The following is a 16231-nucleotide window of genomic DNA, read 5'->3' on the forward strand; positions in this document are numbered from 1 at the left end:
GTCCTGAGCATGGAGCTTTCTTAAGATTCTCTCTCTCCCTTTCTTTCTCCCTCTGTGCCTCCCCCACTCATGCTCTCTCTCTCTAAACAAGAAAAATGTCTGAGCCTCAAGTTCCCTATCCATATAATGGATATCAGGAGATGCCTGTGTGGTAGGGTTGAGAACATACCATCCTTGGACCAGGACGAAAGAGGCCTCTGTCCTGACCCAGCTCTAGGGGAATATAGAGGGTATCATGGAATCTTCCGACCCAAATGCTTGTGCTCACTCAGAGCTTGCATAGCTCCTAGACCTAATTCCAGGTGCCCTGGATCCTGGAGTCCCCCGTCCAAATAGCCCCGAGCCCCCTTCCAGAACATGCAGAGATCTCTGCCCTGAATCCACCCTCCCGAGGGCAGACAGCACACCTAACCAGTCCATTCTGCTGGAGGGGCAGCCAAAGAATAGCTGTTTGCAAGGTAGGGGTGCAGAATGTTCAGGAGCGTGGGCTGGAGTTTCGCCACGGCTGCTCCTGAGATGAAACTGGGGGCTGAGAAGAGAAGGAGGGGCCAGCTGTGGGTTGAGGGCTAGCTTGCCCCATATTGCTACCTTCCAGAGCAGCATTCTGAGGTGTCGAGGAACCCTACACTGGACCCTCGCCTTCCGAGGCATTCTGATGGTGTATTTACCAGGGGAGAAGGACACAGTCTACTTTGATTTACAGACTGTGAGCTTGATTTACAACTCATGTGGACATTTAGCTTACAGGCCTCCATTTCTATGGGTGATCCTGGTTGAAAGAAAAAAATAATAAAGAATTAAGAAATAAAGAACTAAAGAATGTTAAGCAAGCTAGCACAGCACCTGGGTGCTCACAGCAGCTGCCATTACTACTGTTAATAATAGTACAATCCCCCACACCTCACACAACCCAAAGAAAGCTACGTCATTTCCTGAGGTGGTTTCACACCTACCTTTTCCCCTGGAGTGACCGATATCCTCCAGACACAGTGGGAATAAGAAGGGTAGCCATTTGGGAAACCAGGTGCGGAAAAGTTTCCTGTTGTGTCCTGCAGGGTCTCCCCACACGCTGTGCAAGCAAAACAACAACTGTGATTCCGGCACACACACTCCCCACCTAAGCAGCTCCCTGCACCAGGCCACTGAGAAAACACACCGCTTGACCAGCCAAAGCCCTCGGAACGCATTGGCGAGAAACCGGTCAGGCAGATTGATGATGTTTTCTGGCTAATAAAAGTGAAAATAGGGTCCGGGATGAGAACGTAATACCCAGGCGTTTCTTCTGAAGCTCCCAGGATATGGTGGGCAAGTTTCCCAGCCTTGCTGGGCCTTAGTTTTCTTACCTGTAAAATGGACAAGACCTGCCTAGAGGGTTAATGAAATGGCACATAGTGAGTGGTCCACACATAGCAGCCATTATATTATGACTGACAGGGGCACCTTGGTGGCTCAGTCAGTTAAGCCTCCGACTTTGGCTCAGGTCATGATCTCATGGTCTGTGAATTCGAGCCCTGCATCGGGCTCTGTGCTGATAGCTCAGAGCCTGGAGCTTGCTTTGGATTCTGTGTCTCCCTTTTTCTCTGCTCCCCCGTGCCCCCCCCCCCACCTGCTCTCTCTCTCTCTCTCTCTCTCTCTCTCTCTCTCTTTCTCTTTCTCTCTCAAAAATAAATAATAAACATTAAAAATAATTTTTTCTTAAGTACAAATAGGTGAAGCGACAAGAAAAAACACTTTGAAACACATTTCAGGTATTAGTTTGAATCTGGCCTCTTCTTTTTTTGCTACCTATTTCTGAACGAGAAACCAAATAGTCAAGAAAACAGAAAAATGACCAGAGGTATGGGAAGCTGGGCTACTCTACAGTAGACCATCCCACCTTTGAATGTTGGAGGGTTGTCTGGTCCTAAGTCTAGAACCTAGTTCTTATGTGTGTGAAAAATATTTCTCCCAATTTGTCCTTAAAAAGAAAGTATCTGTAGGAGGAAGCTCGGGACCCGCGGGTTCCTTACCTCCTGCCCCCTCCTGATTCCAAACCCAAACCCCTCCTCCTATGGGGTTACCCCAAAGTGTGGAAACATATGCATCTCTTCCTACATGCAATTCACCCTCCACTCGACAACTACCCCCCCTTTCAGTTACTACTTGAAATTACTGGAAGCTGCAGTTTTGGAGCCGCAGGAAGGAATACTGGAGAGCGGCCCGTCATCAGCCTCAGGAAATCCTGGATATTGGGGCTTCGATATCATGTTACTGAACAACTGCCAGGCATCATGAGGATTATGCCCGGCAGTCAACACCCCCAAGGGTTCCATGGAAATTATTTTAGAATAATCATCAACATTCTGCAAGAATAGATGCATTACTGTATGGCTCCATGGTATTTACCAGCTGCCTCCAATCCTTTTGGGAAGTAAGAGCCATATACATTATAACTAAATAAATACTATGGCATTTCCCAGGGAATGCTATAAGGTTTCTCTTTCAATTCAGCAAGGTTATATGATACATGTGACCTGCATTTCAGCCCTAACACACCCCCAGATGACTAATAGCTGGATGGACATATTTCTTAGAGTTTTGTGATGGACCAAACCCCACCCAGCCCTTTGCGTGCCCTGTGATCCCACTTAGCAGGGCAATGGGATAGCCTAGATTTTCTAATATGGCGCCTATTTTGAACATTCTGTCCCATGATCAGACCGTGTGTCTGGTCTGGGGCATTTGGAAAATGTTACTGGACCTGTTAGCAATGAATTTCCTTCTTCCTCCCCAAAGTGCTGAATTGAATTCTCTCCCCTCAGTGGTAAAAACCTGGCTGCTCTAACGCTTTGCACTGAAGCTCAACAACTTAAAGGGTCAGCGTGAGCTCACTTCCAGGGCCGCAGGCTGGGGGAGGTGCTGGTGATGCTGAACCAAGGGTATGGAAGGCAAAGAGGGCAGATTCAAGAGGAGGGGCCTTGCGGATGAGCAGAGAAACAGACATCTCCTCTGACCCTGGTATACTGTCCAGTCTTTGCTGGCAGATTTCTAGCCGATGACCAGAACCCTAGGAAGCCCCCAGGACCATAGACGTAACCTCATTTACAGCACTGAGTATTTGGGAAGCTGACTCCCACCCTCCTTCATTCACTGTCTTCCTGCAAAACCCGTGGTTTTTGTTTTGCCAAACCCACATCCCCTATTCCCACAGGAAGGAGAGGAGATTTTGTAGTTACAGGGTACGCACTGCTTCGGGCCCCCATTCACTGTTGTTCCACTATCCTTCTTCCTCTTCAGAATATCAGGCCTTTGCCAGAGAATTCTGAGGATTCTGACACATTAAACTGTGAGCTCCAAGACCTATTATTCGTGTCACTACTGGCAATCACCTCTGCACGTGGGCCTCCTACACTGTCTAAAACCTCCATATAGTAGATACCAGAAATTATAGCAGCCTCTCCATGTTCTCCAAGCTGTTTTTCCCAGCAAGGGGGAATGTTGGCAAAGGATGGCTGAGTCATGCTCTGTGGGTGCAACAGAGGCCCCGGGACTCCCCGGGATTCAGTTACCTGGGCATTTGTACAGCTTCCTGGCTTGCGCTATGTCTCCCTGACTGAGCCGCACACGCTGACCAATGGTTGGCCTGACGCCATTGTCGTCTCGACGGGGGAGGATGGTGTCTAAGAAAACTCCTCTACAGGAAGAAAAGAGAAAGAGAAAGGAGAAAGAAAAGTCAAGGCTGGCTGGCTGGCCGGGCTGGAACTTACAGTCTTCATTTCCTTGCCCATAAGCCCGTTGACATCCCCAGCCTCTGGATGGCCTCTCTGTAGGCCAGTATGACTGAAGACGTTGCTTCACTCGTCCTGGCATGTGGGTATTCCGTTTCATGAGCAGCTTACTCACTTTCCAATGGGAAAATGACTCTGCCAAGCTTGCCAGTCTGCCCTAGTCCACTGGCTTAGGGGCTTCCTTACCAACATGTACTGTGCATTTCCACAAAGCCCCTGACAGGTCCAGGCCCTGGGGCCGCCACATCCTACAACTTCAGGGAGCACCATTCAGAGAGACCGAGGTGTGAGTGGTGCCCCCCAGAGTTGTGCAACAGGCACTACTGAGCATGGACAAGTCTTGGAGGGGCCCCACAGGGAGCCTGGGGACCAGCACAGAGTGAGGCTCTCAGGGGCTGGTCAGTAAGTGCTGCTTGACAGGCTGGTGAATAATGGGAATCAGAGTTTGGGGGCCTTTCTGGCAAAGGGGATAATCAGATGGAAAGTGAGATGAATGTAGAGAACAAAGTTGAGAGAGTCCTAGTCTAGAAGTTTCTATGTAAGGCCTGGCTCCACCACCTGGGTGAGCTTAGACAAGCCCCTTCCCCTCTCTGAACTTCAGTTGACTCCTCTAACAGTAAGAGAGTGGCCTAGACAGTCACAGCAGCCCTTTCCAGCTCTAAACATCCTATTCTACTCCCACGTGAATGAAGTCTAAAATGACCAAGTCAGGATGCCCGGCTGAGTACTGGCCCTATTTACATCTCCATGATGTGGGTGTGGTTGACCCCTTCCTGAGCCTCCTTCTCTGCTTCCAGACCCCCAATGAGGGACCCCTCCTGGAAGGTAGGGTCTCCCTTCAGATCAACTCCTTCTCCAGTTACCAGTTTCTTCCCTCCCTTCTTAACCAGGTTTCTGGAAACAATGGATCCCATTCTCTGTCTAGCTGCCCACATACCATTCACTTTTCAATGCAATTGCAATCAGACTGCACCAGCAACGGTCAGTGGTCACCAACTAACTGACAACTCGGATGGACACCTGTCAACCCCCACCTGCCCTCTCTTACAGCACTGCCACTTTTCTGCTCCTTCCTTCCTCAGACTCTCTTCCCCTGGTGTCCAGGGCACCACTGTCTCTGCGCGGCAAGTTAGCATCCACGTCTGCTCCCCACTCCATGCTTTCCCTTGGGAATCTGCCCTCTTCCTCTCTCCCGTCTCCTGCTCCACCTGCAACTCTGGGCTTTAGCTGATGCCAATAGACTCACAGAGAATTCTCTGATTCTGACCCCAGAACCATCTGCTAAGCCCCAGATGCCTGGCGACCCCTCCACTACACTGTCATGTGGGTCTCATATCCATGTTCGTTCCATGACTCTTGTCTCCCAAGAGTGAATATGAAGGCACCATGGCACCTTCTATCGTGCCTTGAATCTATGCCTTCCTCCTCATTCCAGAACACTGCCTTAGCTCAGGCAAACAGCATCCCCTTTCTGCATTCTTCCATAGCTTCTTACCTGGTCTCCCTCCCTGTAGACTCAGTCAGCTCTATGTTGCACCCACAACAGTGCAACGTGATTGTCCAGAAATGCAAGGGCAGCCTTGTGTCCTCTCCACTTAGAAGCCTCCACTGATGTCTGATCACCACCCGGATCCTCAGGCCCTTGGCTCACTGGCCTCTGCCTTCCTCTTCAGCCACTTCTCCTGATACCTCCACCCCACTTGGTAGCTTAAGCAACACCGAATCTCGGATAGCCCCAAACATGCCCTTACGCAGGCTGTCCTCTGCGGAGGCTGTCCACTGCCCATCTTCTTGTCCACTAGCAAACTCCTGTTCATTCGCCAAAACCCCATCAGATGGCTTTCCCTCTTAAAAGTCTTCTCGAACCCTTTTTATCCCTCCTTATCCTGAGTTATTCATTCCCTCCTCTGGGTTACCTCTTGGCCTTATTTGTCTAGTCTCTTCTTATCATACTGTATTGTCTTTTTTGAAGGGTGAAGATATTTGTCATCTCTGCTAAATAGTAAGTTCCTCAAGCAGAGAGACTGACACTTTCATCTTTATGGCCTTAGGGACTGGAGCACAACAGGTCAAGAAATAATTTTTGAATTAAATTATGTAACCAAGGTAGGGCAGTGTCTTCAAAAAATTTTGCAAAGTAATTTACACCCAAGGGAAATGCGACAATGCATGTTACCTAGTTATTAGCTGCACTGTCCCTTCTCCTCCGTCTCACTTTCTCTCTAAAACATTTCCTTTCCCCTCAATTCTGCACTACTTTGGAAAATATACATTATTCTTATATCTTGCTGGTGGCATGTGTTATTATCTTTCTGGTTTTGCATATATGTTTTCTAAATCAGACTTCAAACCCACTTTCTTTCCAACATAAGCAAGCAAGAGCCTAGATCATCTGCCAATTTCCTTTTAAGTATCCCCATCCCCAACCTTTAACCACCTGGCCTGTCTTTCTTGATTTCCCATTGCCTTATCTCTGGGTCCAGGGCCTTCTAGAGAAACTTTAGGGGAATCCTTGTTTTCCCTCACTGACTTTGCCAAGTTTTAAACTACAAGTTATGACTCTACATAAAATTCTAAATCCAATCATCTACTAGATCTAAAAGGGGGCACTTTTGCCCTATAATTAAATGGGTCCATTCGTAATTTTTTTCTTGATTCCCCGGAAGGAAAGAAATTTTCCTGCACAAAATGCAAAGCTCACCACCATCTCTTAGCAACCCAGGCCAACCAACCTTGCTGAAGACCACAGCATATAGGTGACTCTGCCAGTGTGGAGAACGTGTGCTCCCACTGACCGTTCACAGGACCTTCTTATGTGCCAGGACCAGGCCTGAGCACTTTACATGCACCATCTCATTTAGTCCTTGTAACACCCTAGGCCAGTGCAATTATTAGGGTCTCCTCCCCACCGGTGAGAAAAAGCCTGCAGAGCTTAAGTGATTCTCCCAGAGTACAGAGCTAGTAATGGAGAGCCAGCCCTGGAACCCAGGCAGGCCAGAAGCCCATCTCCCGGCATCCTCCTCCTTCCAGCCAGTGTTCTCACTGCCCAAGGAACAATAGGCTTTAATGTGTGCTGGAAAAATGATAGAGTTAGGAATGTGAGAGACTTCAAAAACTGAAACAGCAGGAACAACATCAGCCCACACTCAGATAGCTCTTTGGGGCTGGGACGCCCTCTTTGACATGTCCCTGAGCTGCCAGCAAGACGGAAGGCTCTGGAAAATATTTACTACAAGAGCCATCCCCCGCATGAACCGCTGCAGTGACATCCCTCTTTTATGTAGGACAACTCTTAGCCCTGACACTCTGCTAAACTAAGAAAGGGTTTGGCAGATGCTTTAGGGAATAAAGCTGTCAGCTCTGAGCTCTCCAAAGATGCCCCTGTACCACAGATCTCTCTCCCCAGCTCCTAGACCCTTGCCCAACGAAACCTCCAAACACATCACTCTCCGCAGCCAAGGTCCAACCAAGGGGGAGAGGGAGGGACTGCAATAAACCAGAAAATAAAGTTGGAAGGAGTCAGATCAATTGTAAAGATACACAAAGATTGGGTTTCCCATCAGCTGGAAGAGTAGTTGCCTCCAGATGAGCAAATGTTCTATAAGCCATTTCCTGCTCTTTTTCAAACTCAAAGACGATGCACAGGCTGGCTCCAGGGGATATGTGGCCAGGAGTAATGATGTGGATTTAAGGACTGGGAAACTTGACGAAAAGTGGGCCAGGAAAGACCATTAGTAAGGATGCCACTGTTAAATGTCCCACTGAACAAAGTAGTTTCCTGAAAATCCATGCAGAAAGTTGGCAGAAAAGACGAAATAGCTTTGCCAACATCGTTGTGAACCCTGGGGCAGGGGTGAGAAGATAACTGTGGTAGATTGTTAAAATAATGGGAGGCACCTCCTAATGTACATAGCCTTCACCTTGTACCTTGCTCCAACCATTGAAATGTGACAGAAGTGATGTCCTGCAAGTTCTAGAGCCTGGGTCATAAGAGTCTTGTGGCCTCCCAGCTTGTCTTTTAGGAGCTCTGAGTTCCAGTGCAGTGAGGAGCCCTGTCCAGCCTGCCAGAAGTTGAAAGGCCACAGGGAGGAAAACTGGGGGGGCCCCAGTGCACAGGCAGCACAATGGCCAGACATGGCACTGGCCATCCTGGACTTCTCAGCCCAGTCACTTTGTCAAATGACTACTGCTGTGGAAATGATCCCAGGCAAAACCAGAGAAGAATGAGCCAGAGTGACCCACAATGTCACAAAAAATAAGTTGCTGTTATAAACCATGACATTTGGGGGTAGACTCTTCTGAGGCAATAGATGACATCATGGTAGCAGAAGGAGAAGTCTGCCTCCCTTCCAAGCCTTCATGGGAGCTGCTGTGTTTCTACCTAGCCGCCTATCACACCCATGTGCTGCCCCTCGCCAATCTCCCTCTGAGGGCTTCTGGGTACTCTTGGTGGGGAACTATCATTTCATGGGTTTGGTCCATGGGCTTCTACTGGTCAGTGCTTATAAACTGCTCCACAATGACAACAGTGTTGTTAATGGTTATCTCTTTGAGGGGTGACAGGGATGGCATTATGAGCTAGAGATCACAGGAGAAAAAAAAGATTTTTCTTAAAAGAAAAACAAGAAAAGAAATGCTGGTCCCAGAAGACACTGCATTCTTGCCTTGGTCTTTGGTTTCAGAGCTTTTCCTAATCACTGGCACATGGCAGGCACCAATGAGACAGTGCAGTTCCTATAGCCCATTGGAAGCAATTCATCCCCAACCCCCCCTGAACAGGAGACGCCTGTAGATTCTCCTTATGAAGTGACCACCACATTTGTGGATATGTGGACAGAAATGCAATGACGATAATGGAAATTTCTTCTCTCACCGAGTCCAGCATTGCAGATCTCCCTGTCTCCTTTGATCCACCCATTAATTTTTTCATTTAAGAAATATTTATTGAATATCTACTCTGTGCTAGGCTCTGTGGTAGGTGCTGGAGACGAGAGAAGAGGATGCCCTCAAAGATCTCAGTCTAGTGAGCCAGAGGGGGATGTAACAGGTACATAGGATTAGATTAATTTATAAGAATAATTAATAGACAACTTATAAAGCAATATGAAGAGTCATGACAGCTATGGAAACAAGACCCAAAGTACAACCTTCTCACTTGGGCCAACTTGACAGTGATTCTCTACAAAATCAACACTTTGTCTCTACTCAGCAGCCTGCCATCTCTGGGGCTGATGTACTGTGGCCCAGATTTTCCTACACCATTTCCCAAACCCTCAAGGCAGCCCAGCCCCCACACCCAAGCATCCCTGCTCTGACCTTTCATGGTGGGCTGTCATCCTGCCCACCCATTGTCTCTTCGACTCCCCCAACAAACCCCCAGAGTAGGTCCTTCGAAGTCTCCTTTCCCAACATGGAAGAGGAAGCCTCAAATGTCCACATGGCAATGAATGCAAACATCTGTCAGTGCCTTGCCCACCTGCACTGATTAAGAAATTACAACAGGAAATGTTTGAGCTGGAAGGGGCTCAAAGAACATTTAGTCCAACCCTCCTATGAGGAAACCGATGCCCAAGGACGTGGAGAGTTGACCCAGCACAAAGCTATCCCTAACTACTGTCTATACCTCCCTCAATAGCACGGTGCATGAGAGCACAAGGCCTGGAACCTAGTCTTTGACTCTCAGTCCAGTGGTCTCTTCATTTCATGGTGCACCTCATATCCTCTGACAAGGAGCCAGGAGAAGAGTAATGAAAACAGGGTCAGTCACTCCCATGCCAGTTGTTCAAAGATGCTGACGTTGACAAAACTCCACCTATTAGAGCTCTGGAGAGATTCCCCTGGGTGCAGGATGGAGATCATAACTAAATCAGCTGTGTGGCCAGAGGGACAGCACCACCTTCCCGCTACAACTGGGAACATGGGATGCTGAGGTTTGGATACTCTCTCCCACAGTTCCATGACCTCATCAACAGCATGCTTTCAGCATGCTTACCCAAGAGCCAATGAGCCCTGGGTACACTCCCAAGAGCTGTGTGTCTCCTGAAGGAATGATTTCTTTTGATCTGTATGGACATGGCGACTCATGAAATGGATTGTTTCCTTCCTTGCAATAGCTGCTAAGAAGCACAGGGCAGGATTTGCTGCCAGTCTGACCAAAGTGTGCATGACTTTCTGGCATATATTCTGAACAGGCAATTGATTCCAAGCTTCCATACAGCTATCTACCCTTATTTTCCCCTCCCCCATCCTCAAGTTTCCTCATTTACTTGTTTCTTGTCCTATGTACGTGCTGGAAACCCAATCGAACCTTTTGTTTTTGAGTAATTAAATAGATAAATAGAAAGCAAACAAGCTGGTTTTAAGACGAAACTGAGAAAAAAGTGGCAAGTGAGAGAACATATGCCTTGTATCTATCTCCTCTAACTCGAGTGGAAACACCCACAAAACTGGGATTAGTTGGGGGACACTTCTATATACACAACACGCATATGGTCTAGAAGCAAGGGAAATATTGGAAATACTTCACACCCAGTCCAGCACAGCAATAACTCATCAAAACAGATCCTACCAATGCCGGCTGTAAATCACTGGCCCCAGCCATACTTGGGTACACCAGCTCCCATCAAGTGTGACCAGCAGGCGGGAAACCTGGACCTTTGTTCTCACTCTGACCCCAGCTACCTGTGTGCCCTCGAGCTGGCTGGAGCCTCATTTTCTTCACCTCTAAAATGAATCCACGATTTACAACTCCCCCAGCTCTCATATGGTCTAGCTTTCAATAAACCACACCTCTTCAAGGGAACTGGTTAGCACCACCAGGCTTACATCAAGGACGTGCTTTGGAAGACTCCCCCACCCACTGGAAATTTTACACAGAGCCCCTAAGTTATTATCCCAGCCAACCTCTAGATAATTTCCCCTTTCCAGTTTGCTGCTTGTGACATTAGGGCATGATGGAACACCAGCTTCACAATGGGATTCAATCTTATTAGCGGGAACCTGATTAGATTATATTTCACTGCAGCCCAGAGGCCACTGTATTTCAAGGACAGACAGGCCAACTGTGCTAAAAGCATGCAGAGACCCACTCTCTGCAGACCTCCAGGAATCCGACCCGAGCCTGCGGCAGGCACAGTAAAACACAGATGAGGCATAAGCATAGATTCCGACCTTGAGAAGGTGTTCCGGGCGTAGTGCATGATGCTGTCAAAGTCGTACGTTTCTCCCAGAGAGCTCACTTCCCCAGCTTCCATTTTTAAGAAATTATACTCCTGACCTGTGACACAACACTCTGTTAAGGCCTTTGAAAACCAAGGCAGGTACCTGAAAGGAGGCAGAGGGGGGAGAAGGAGGGCCCATAGCAACTTCTGAGAGCTCTGTTAGCCCAAATAACAGGGTTGTGGTCGTTCTCATTGTTTTTAACAGACTGGAAATTTGAAACTTCAAACAGCCCTGTTTTCCAACCCACCACCCAACCCCTCCCCAAGTGCCCCTGGAAACTCTTATACTAAGTTTGTAGGCAGGTTCGATATTAATCTGATCGTTCAAAAACTTAGAAAAAAAAAATCTCTGATCTTGCTACTAAAGAACAAAAGAAAAATCAAAGAGTTAAGTTCAATCCCAAATAGTTCACAACTCAGACCCTTGAAAGCATTTTAAGGCAAACATATTATTCAACCAGTTACTTTCATGTTCAACATAGACTTCTATATAAAATTATTTAATATAAGAAGTGGGGTGTTTTGTTTGTTTGTTTTTTGTTTTGTTTTGTTTTGTTTTAGTCTAGACACTACCTGCCTTGGGGCAGAACATTTCCAGACCAAAATACTACTTTTACATGTATTTGTGTCCTGATTGTATTTCAGTTTCAAAAGGATGTGTTGCTGAAGTCAGCAAAAGTGACTCTCATAAAAGCAACCAGGAGAACTCTTTTTTTTTTTTTTTTTTTTTTTTTGGCTTCTCAGCCTTGATCCTGCAACAGTTACTCTGGTCCATTCTGTTCCTTTTAGGAAATGGAGTTGGATTTCATTGTCCTTTTACAACATGAAAAGTCATTTCATTTCTGCCATAACCAGAAGCTATGGCAGATGACCTCCCAGGAAGGGCCACAAATAACAGTGGCAGTGCTAACAACAAATGTCTGCACAGTAGGGCTGCTGCCTCCTTACTTAACAAATGAGCATTTGTCGGGTCCCTGAAACCCCTCTCCTTTAACCCTGCCTGATGCCACCTTCCTGGCCAGTGGCTTCCAGACTCGATACTGGCTCCTTACCTGGCTGGATGTTCTCTCTGATGATGGTGACATGCTGGTCTCTGTCGGGCCGAGTGTGTTCATGCCAGAACCCAACCACATGGCCCAACTCATGTGCCACAATGCCAAACTTGTCACAGTTTTTCCCAATGGATATGGCCTGCGGGCCTCCTCCTCGACGCCCAACATAGGAACAACAGCTGGACAGTGGCAGAAATACCCAGGTCAGCCGCTCAGAGAATAGGAAGAGTCTAATGCCCTCCCCCATGTGTGTGATTGTGTGTGTGCGTGCACGTGTGTGTGCGCGGGCACACACATGCACGCACGCGCACACACACGCACGCTAATCTAAAAGAAAGAGATATTCAGAGCTGAAAGCACGTTCATTGTCCAAGTTACCTCCCAATACAGAAATTCCCTCCAAAAATTGTTCTCCTTTTTGGTGGTCACGGATCCACTTGAGAACCCAAAGAAGATAAGGCTTCTCTTCTTGGAATAAAGCCCATACCCTCCCCAACCCTGCACCCCCAAGTCTCTCCTGAATCATCTCTGATGACGAGGAAAGGAGTCAGCTGAGTTTCTGTAAAGCATGGTACCCTTATCAGAGAAGCCTTAGAAATGACTCCCCTTCTGGGCAAAATTGCTTTTTCAAGTAACATTTATTCCTAACATATTATTATATATTATATATTATTCCTAATATAGAAAGGTATAAGAAAAGAAATAAACATGGCCCACAACCCCACCACCTCTATCACCCAGCTAACGTCTATCAAACATTAAAAGAAATATGTGTTCTGGGGCACCTGGGTGGCTCAGTCAATTAAGTGTCTGACTATTGATTTAGGCAAAGGTCATGAGCTCATGGTTCGTGGGTTTGAGCCCCACGTTGGTCTCTAGGCTGACAGTGAGGAGCCTGCTTGGGATTCTATCTCTCCCTTTCTCTCTGCCCCTACCCTGCTTGTGTGCTCTCTCTCTCTCTCTAAAAAGTAAATAAACATTTTTTAAAAGTATGTGTTCAAAAGAGTCAAGTATTAAGTCTCTCACCCCCATCTCTAATCTCTTCATCCAAAGATAACCATTGTTAACAGTTTCTTGGATATCCTTCAGAAAAATTAGATATGTATACTTTTTATTATAAAATGCACTATGTACATCATCCTTAATTTTTACCTTTCTTCCTCCTTAATGTAGAGATCTTTTTATAACAATGCATACAGACTTCCTTCATTCTTTTCAAAGCAACAAAGTACTAAATTTTCTTTAATCTGACTCCTATTAATGTACATTTGGGCTGATTCCAATTTTTATTAGTTAAACAAAGCCTTGTGGGAGAGGAAGACAAAACAAACAAATAACAACAAGCAAAACAAATAAATGGTTGGACTCCTGTTTGTAGCATTGGGATTGAGAGATAAACGGGTTCATACATTTGAGATTTGATAGATACTATCAAACTGCAATCCCCAAATGTTGGGTCTACTTATATGCCCACTAATGATATATTTAAAAGCCCTATTTCCATACAACCTGGCCAACACTGGCTTTACCGAATTCTTTTTGTCAGTTGGATAGGTGAAAAATGGTATTTCAGTGTATCGAGATTGGAGAGTTTTCCATGTTTTCTATGACATTTGTATTTTTTTTCTTGTGAGCTATGTGATCACCTCTTTTCCCCATCTTCTTTTGGGCTGTCCATCTTTTTACGAATGATATATAAGGACCCTTTGTGAATTAAGGAAACACGTCTTTTGATTGTCAAATGTATTGCAGATATTTTTCTCACTTTGTTTCTCAGTTTGCTTTTTTGTTTATGTATTGTCTTGGTTTTGTCTACACCACATATAATTTTTAAATTTCAATGTATGGAATGTCTTCACTCTCCTACATCCTGCTGGGAAAGGCCATCTACCTGCCAGGATCATCCATAAAATCCACTCTTGCTTCTCTCATAATAAAATAATAAAATTTTCAAAATAATTTTTAAATCTCTTTTCATTTCTTTATTTTTCCTTTTAAAAATGTTTACTATATTTGATCCGGCTAGAATCATTTTGATGTAAGAAGTGAGGTAGGAATCCAGCTTTATTTTTTTCACAACAAGCTGTCTATCTCAGTATTAAAATATCCCAAATGACTAATCCAGCTCTCACTCATTTAAGATGCTACCTAAATTCATGTATAGGCATATGCACTTTAAACTCTTTTGTTCTGTTCCAAATGGTTTTAATTATTACTAACTTCATTTGCATTTTAAATCCTAGATGTTTGAACAGACCATCAGACCACTCCCCATAATCCCCTCCATACCTCCATCCCCCTGTCCCTGTGTCCTTTCTCTCTCTCTCTCTATGCCTCTCTCTATATATCCCTCTGTTTTTCTCTTTCTTCTTATTCTCTCTCTCTCTCTCTATATATATATATCCCTCTCTCTGCCTCAGTCTCTCTCTCGCTCTCTCTGTCTCTGTCTCTCTCCTTCTCTGTTGGTTATTTCTACATGGTTGTTCCTCCAGATAAACTCTAGTGCCATTTACTTAAGTTGTTGAAATATATATACACATATGCCCACATATACATAAATGTAGATGTCTGAATCCAAATGGCATGCTTTTATAGGTTATTTTAGGGAGTTCTGCATCTTTACAATGTTGAATATTCCCATACCAGGAAGTGGTATGCATTTCCATTTTTACTTTTTTTTTAAGTGTCCTTAGAGTTTTAGCATTTTCTTCTTACAGGTCTGGAGCATTCTTGCATTTTTATTAGGTTTATTCTTAGAGATATTATTTATTATGTCTCTATTAAAGTGATATTTTTCCTATTACAGAAGTGTATCTGATTGTTTCATTATAAGGAAAAGTAATTTTTTGTTTACTACTTTTGTAATGAGTCACCTTAATAGGGTCTCCTTTTGTTTCTAGTAGTTTCTCAATTGCTTTTCTGGGTTTTTAGACACGGTCATATTAACTTCAAACAATGCAAACATTGCCTTGTTCCTGCCCATACTTGTCATATGTATTTCCTTCTCTTATTTAACTATATTAGCTAGTATTTCCCAAAATATGTAGAATAATTGTGGTGATCATGAACACCTTTGCCTTGTTCCTGATTCTAACAGAAATGCTTCTAGAATTATCAGTTTAATTCAATGTGGGCTCTTGGGATACACACACACACACACACACACACACACACACACACACAGGTTTAGCCATAGCTCTTTAATTTAGAATTGCAGGGCTTTTATTATCTTGACATCTTATAATATCAATCCTGAATTCTTTATGATCTAAGAGTTGTAAACAAAAAATAGAGCTTTTCATTTACTAGGTAATGCAGGCGTGTTCATTCTACTTTTTGTTATTATGTCTAGTTTCATTGCTTTGTAATCAGAGCCTATTTTAACGCTGTTTCTGCCTTTGAGAACTCATTGAGGTGTTCTTAATGCTTAATAGATGGACAATGTCTATAAATGTTCAACATGCACTTACAAAGAAAAGATGTGTTATCAGATTGCCGAATCCGATAGACCCATAGGATCAACTCTTAATTACATTTTTCCAGTCCTCAACAGATCTCTACTTATTTTTTGGTCAACTTGACATTGATCTACTTGAGTTGACAGAAATGAAATAAAGTCGCCTGCTGCTGGTGTTTCTGTCAATTTCCCCTTGAATTCCCTGGGGCTTGCTTTATGACTCTTAATGCTATGCTATTTGGTGCATAAAGATTTATGACAGTTATATTCTCACTGTAGCTTGTACTCTTTCTCATTATGAAGTGCCTCACCTTTTTTTTTAAACACTTTCTGACTTTAAAAACAAAACAAAACAGGAATGAAACAAAAAAGGCCTTGTCTATAACTAAAATTATGATCCCAATGTTCTTTTTGTTAGCATTTGCCTGTATGCCTTCTTTCCTTTTACATGTAAACCTTTCTGGGTCATTTTTCCAGTAGTCATTTCATGCATACGCCATGTAGTTGGGTTTAAGTATTTGAACCAGAACGGGGAACTTTTTCTTCCAGTGAGAGAGTATATCACACTTACATTTATTGGCATAACAGATAAGTTTAATCAAAATCCAGGCATCTTATTGTGTGTTGTGTTTTCTGGAGGAAGTCTGTAAGCCCACGGAGCCCATAAAATTACCCACAGAGTTTTGCATAAATGCGTATCTGTCATGAGGAAGCCCATAGCTTCATCAGGTTCTC

At 44.8% G+C, this 16231-nt stretch overlaps 1 protein-coding gene across 1 annotated transcript in view; it reads right to left on the bottom strand.

Moving 5' to 3' along the window:
* The window catches only part of TLL2 (tolloid like 2), a 121665-nt gene that overhangs the window by 34908 nt on the left and 70526 nt on the right, over positions 1 to 16231 (bottom strand). Inside the window, exons 6-9 of the mRNA XM_047826440.1 lie at positions 12040 to 12218; positions 10938 to 11043; positions 3549 to 3673; positions 954 to 1069 (exon numbers count right to left, since the gene is read on the bottom strand). Of these exons, the coding sequence (XP_047682396.1) occupies positions 954 to 1069; positions 3549 to 3673; positions 10938 to 11043; positions 12040 to 12218 (526 nt within the window). The remainder of the gene's footprint in view (positions 1 to 953; positions 1070 to 3548; positions 3674 to 10937; positions 11044 to 12039; positions 12219 to 16231) is intronic.

Source organism: Prionailurus viverrinus, chromosome D2 (assembly GCF_022837055.1).
Source record: "Prionailurus viverrinus isolate Anna chromosome D2, UM_Priviv_1.0, whole genome shotgun sequence".
Lineage (NCBI taxonomy): Eukaryota > Metazoa > Chordata > Mammalia > Carnivora > Felidae > Prionailurus > Prionailurus viverrinus.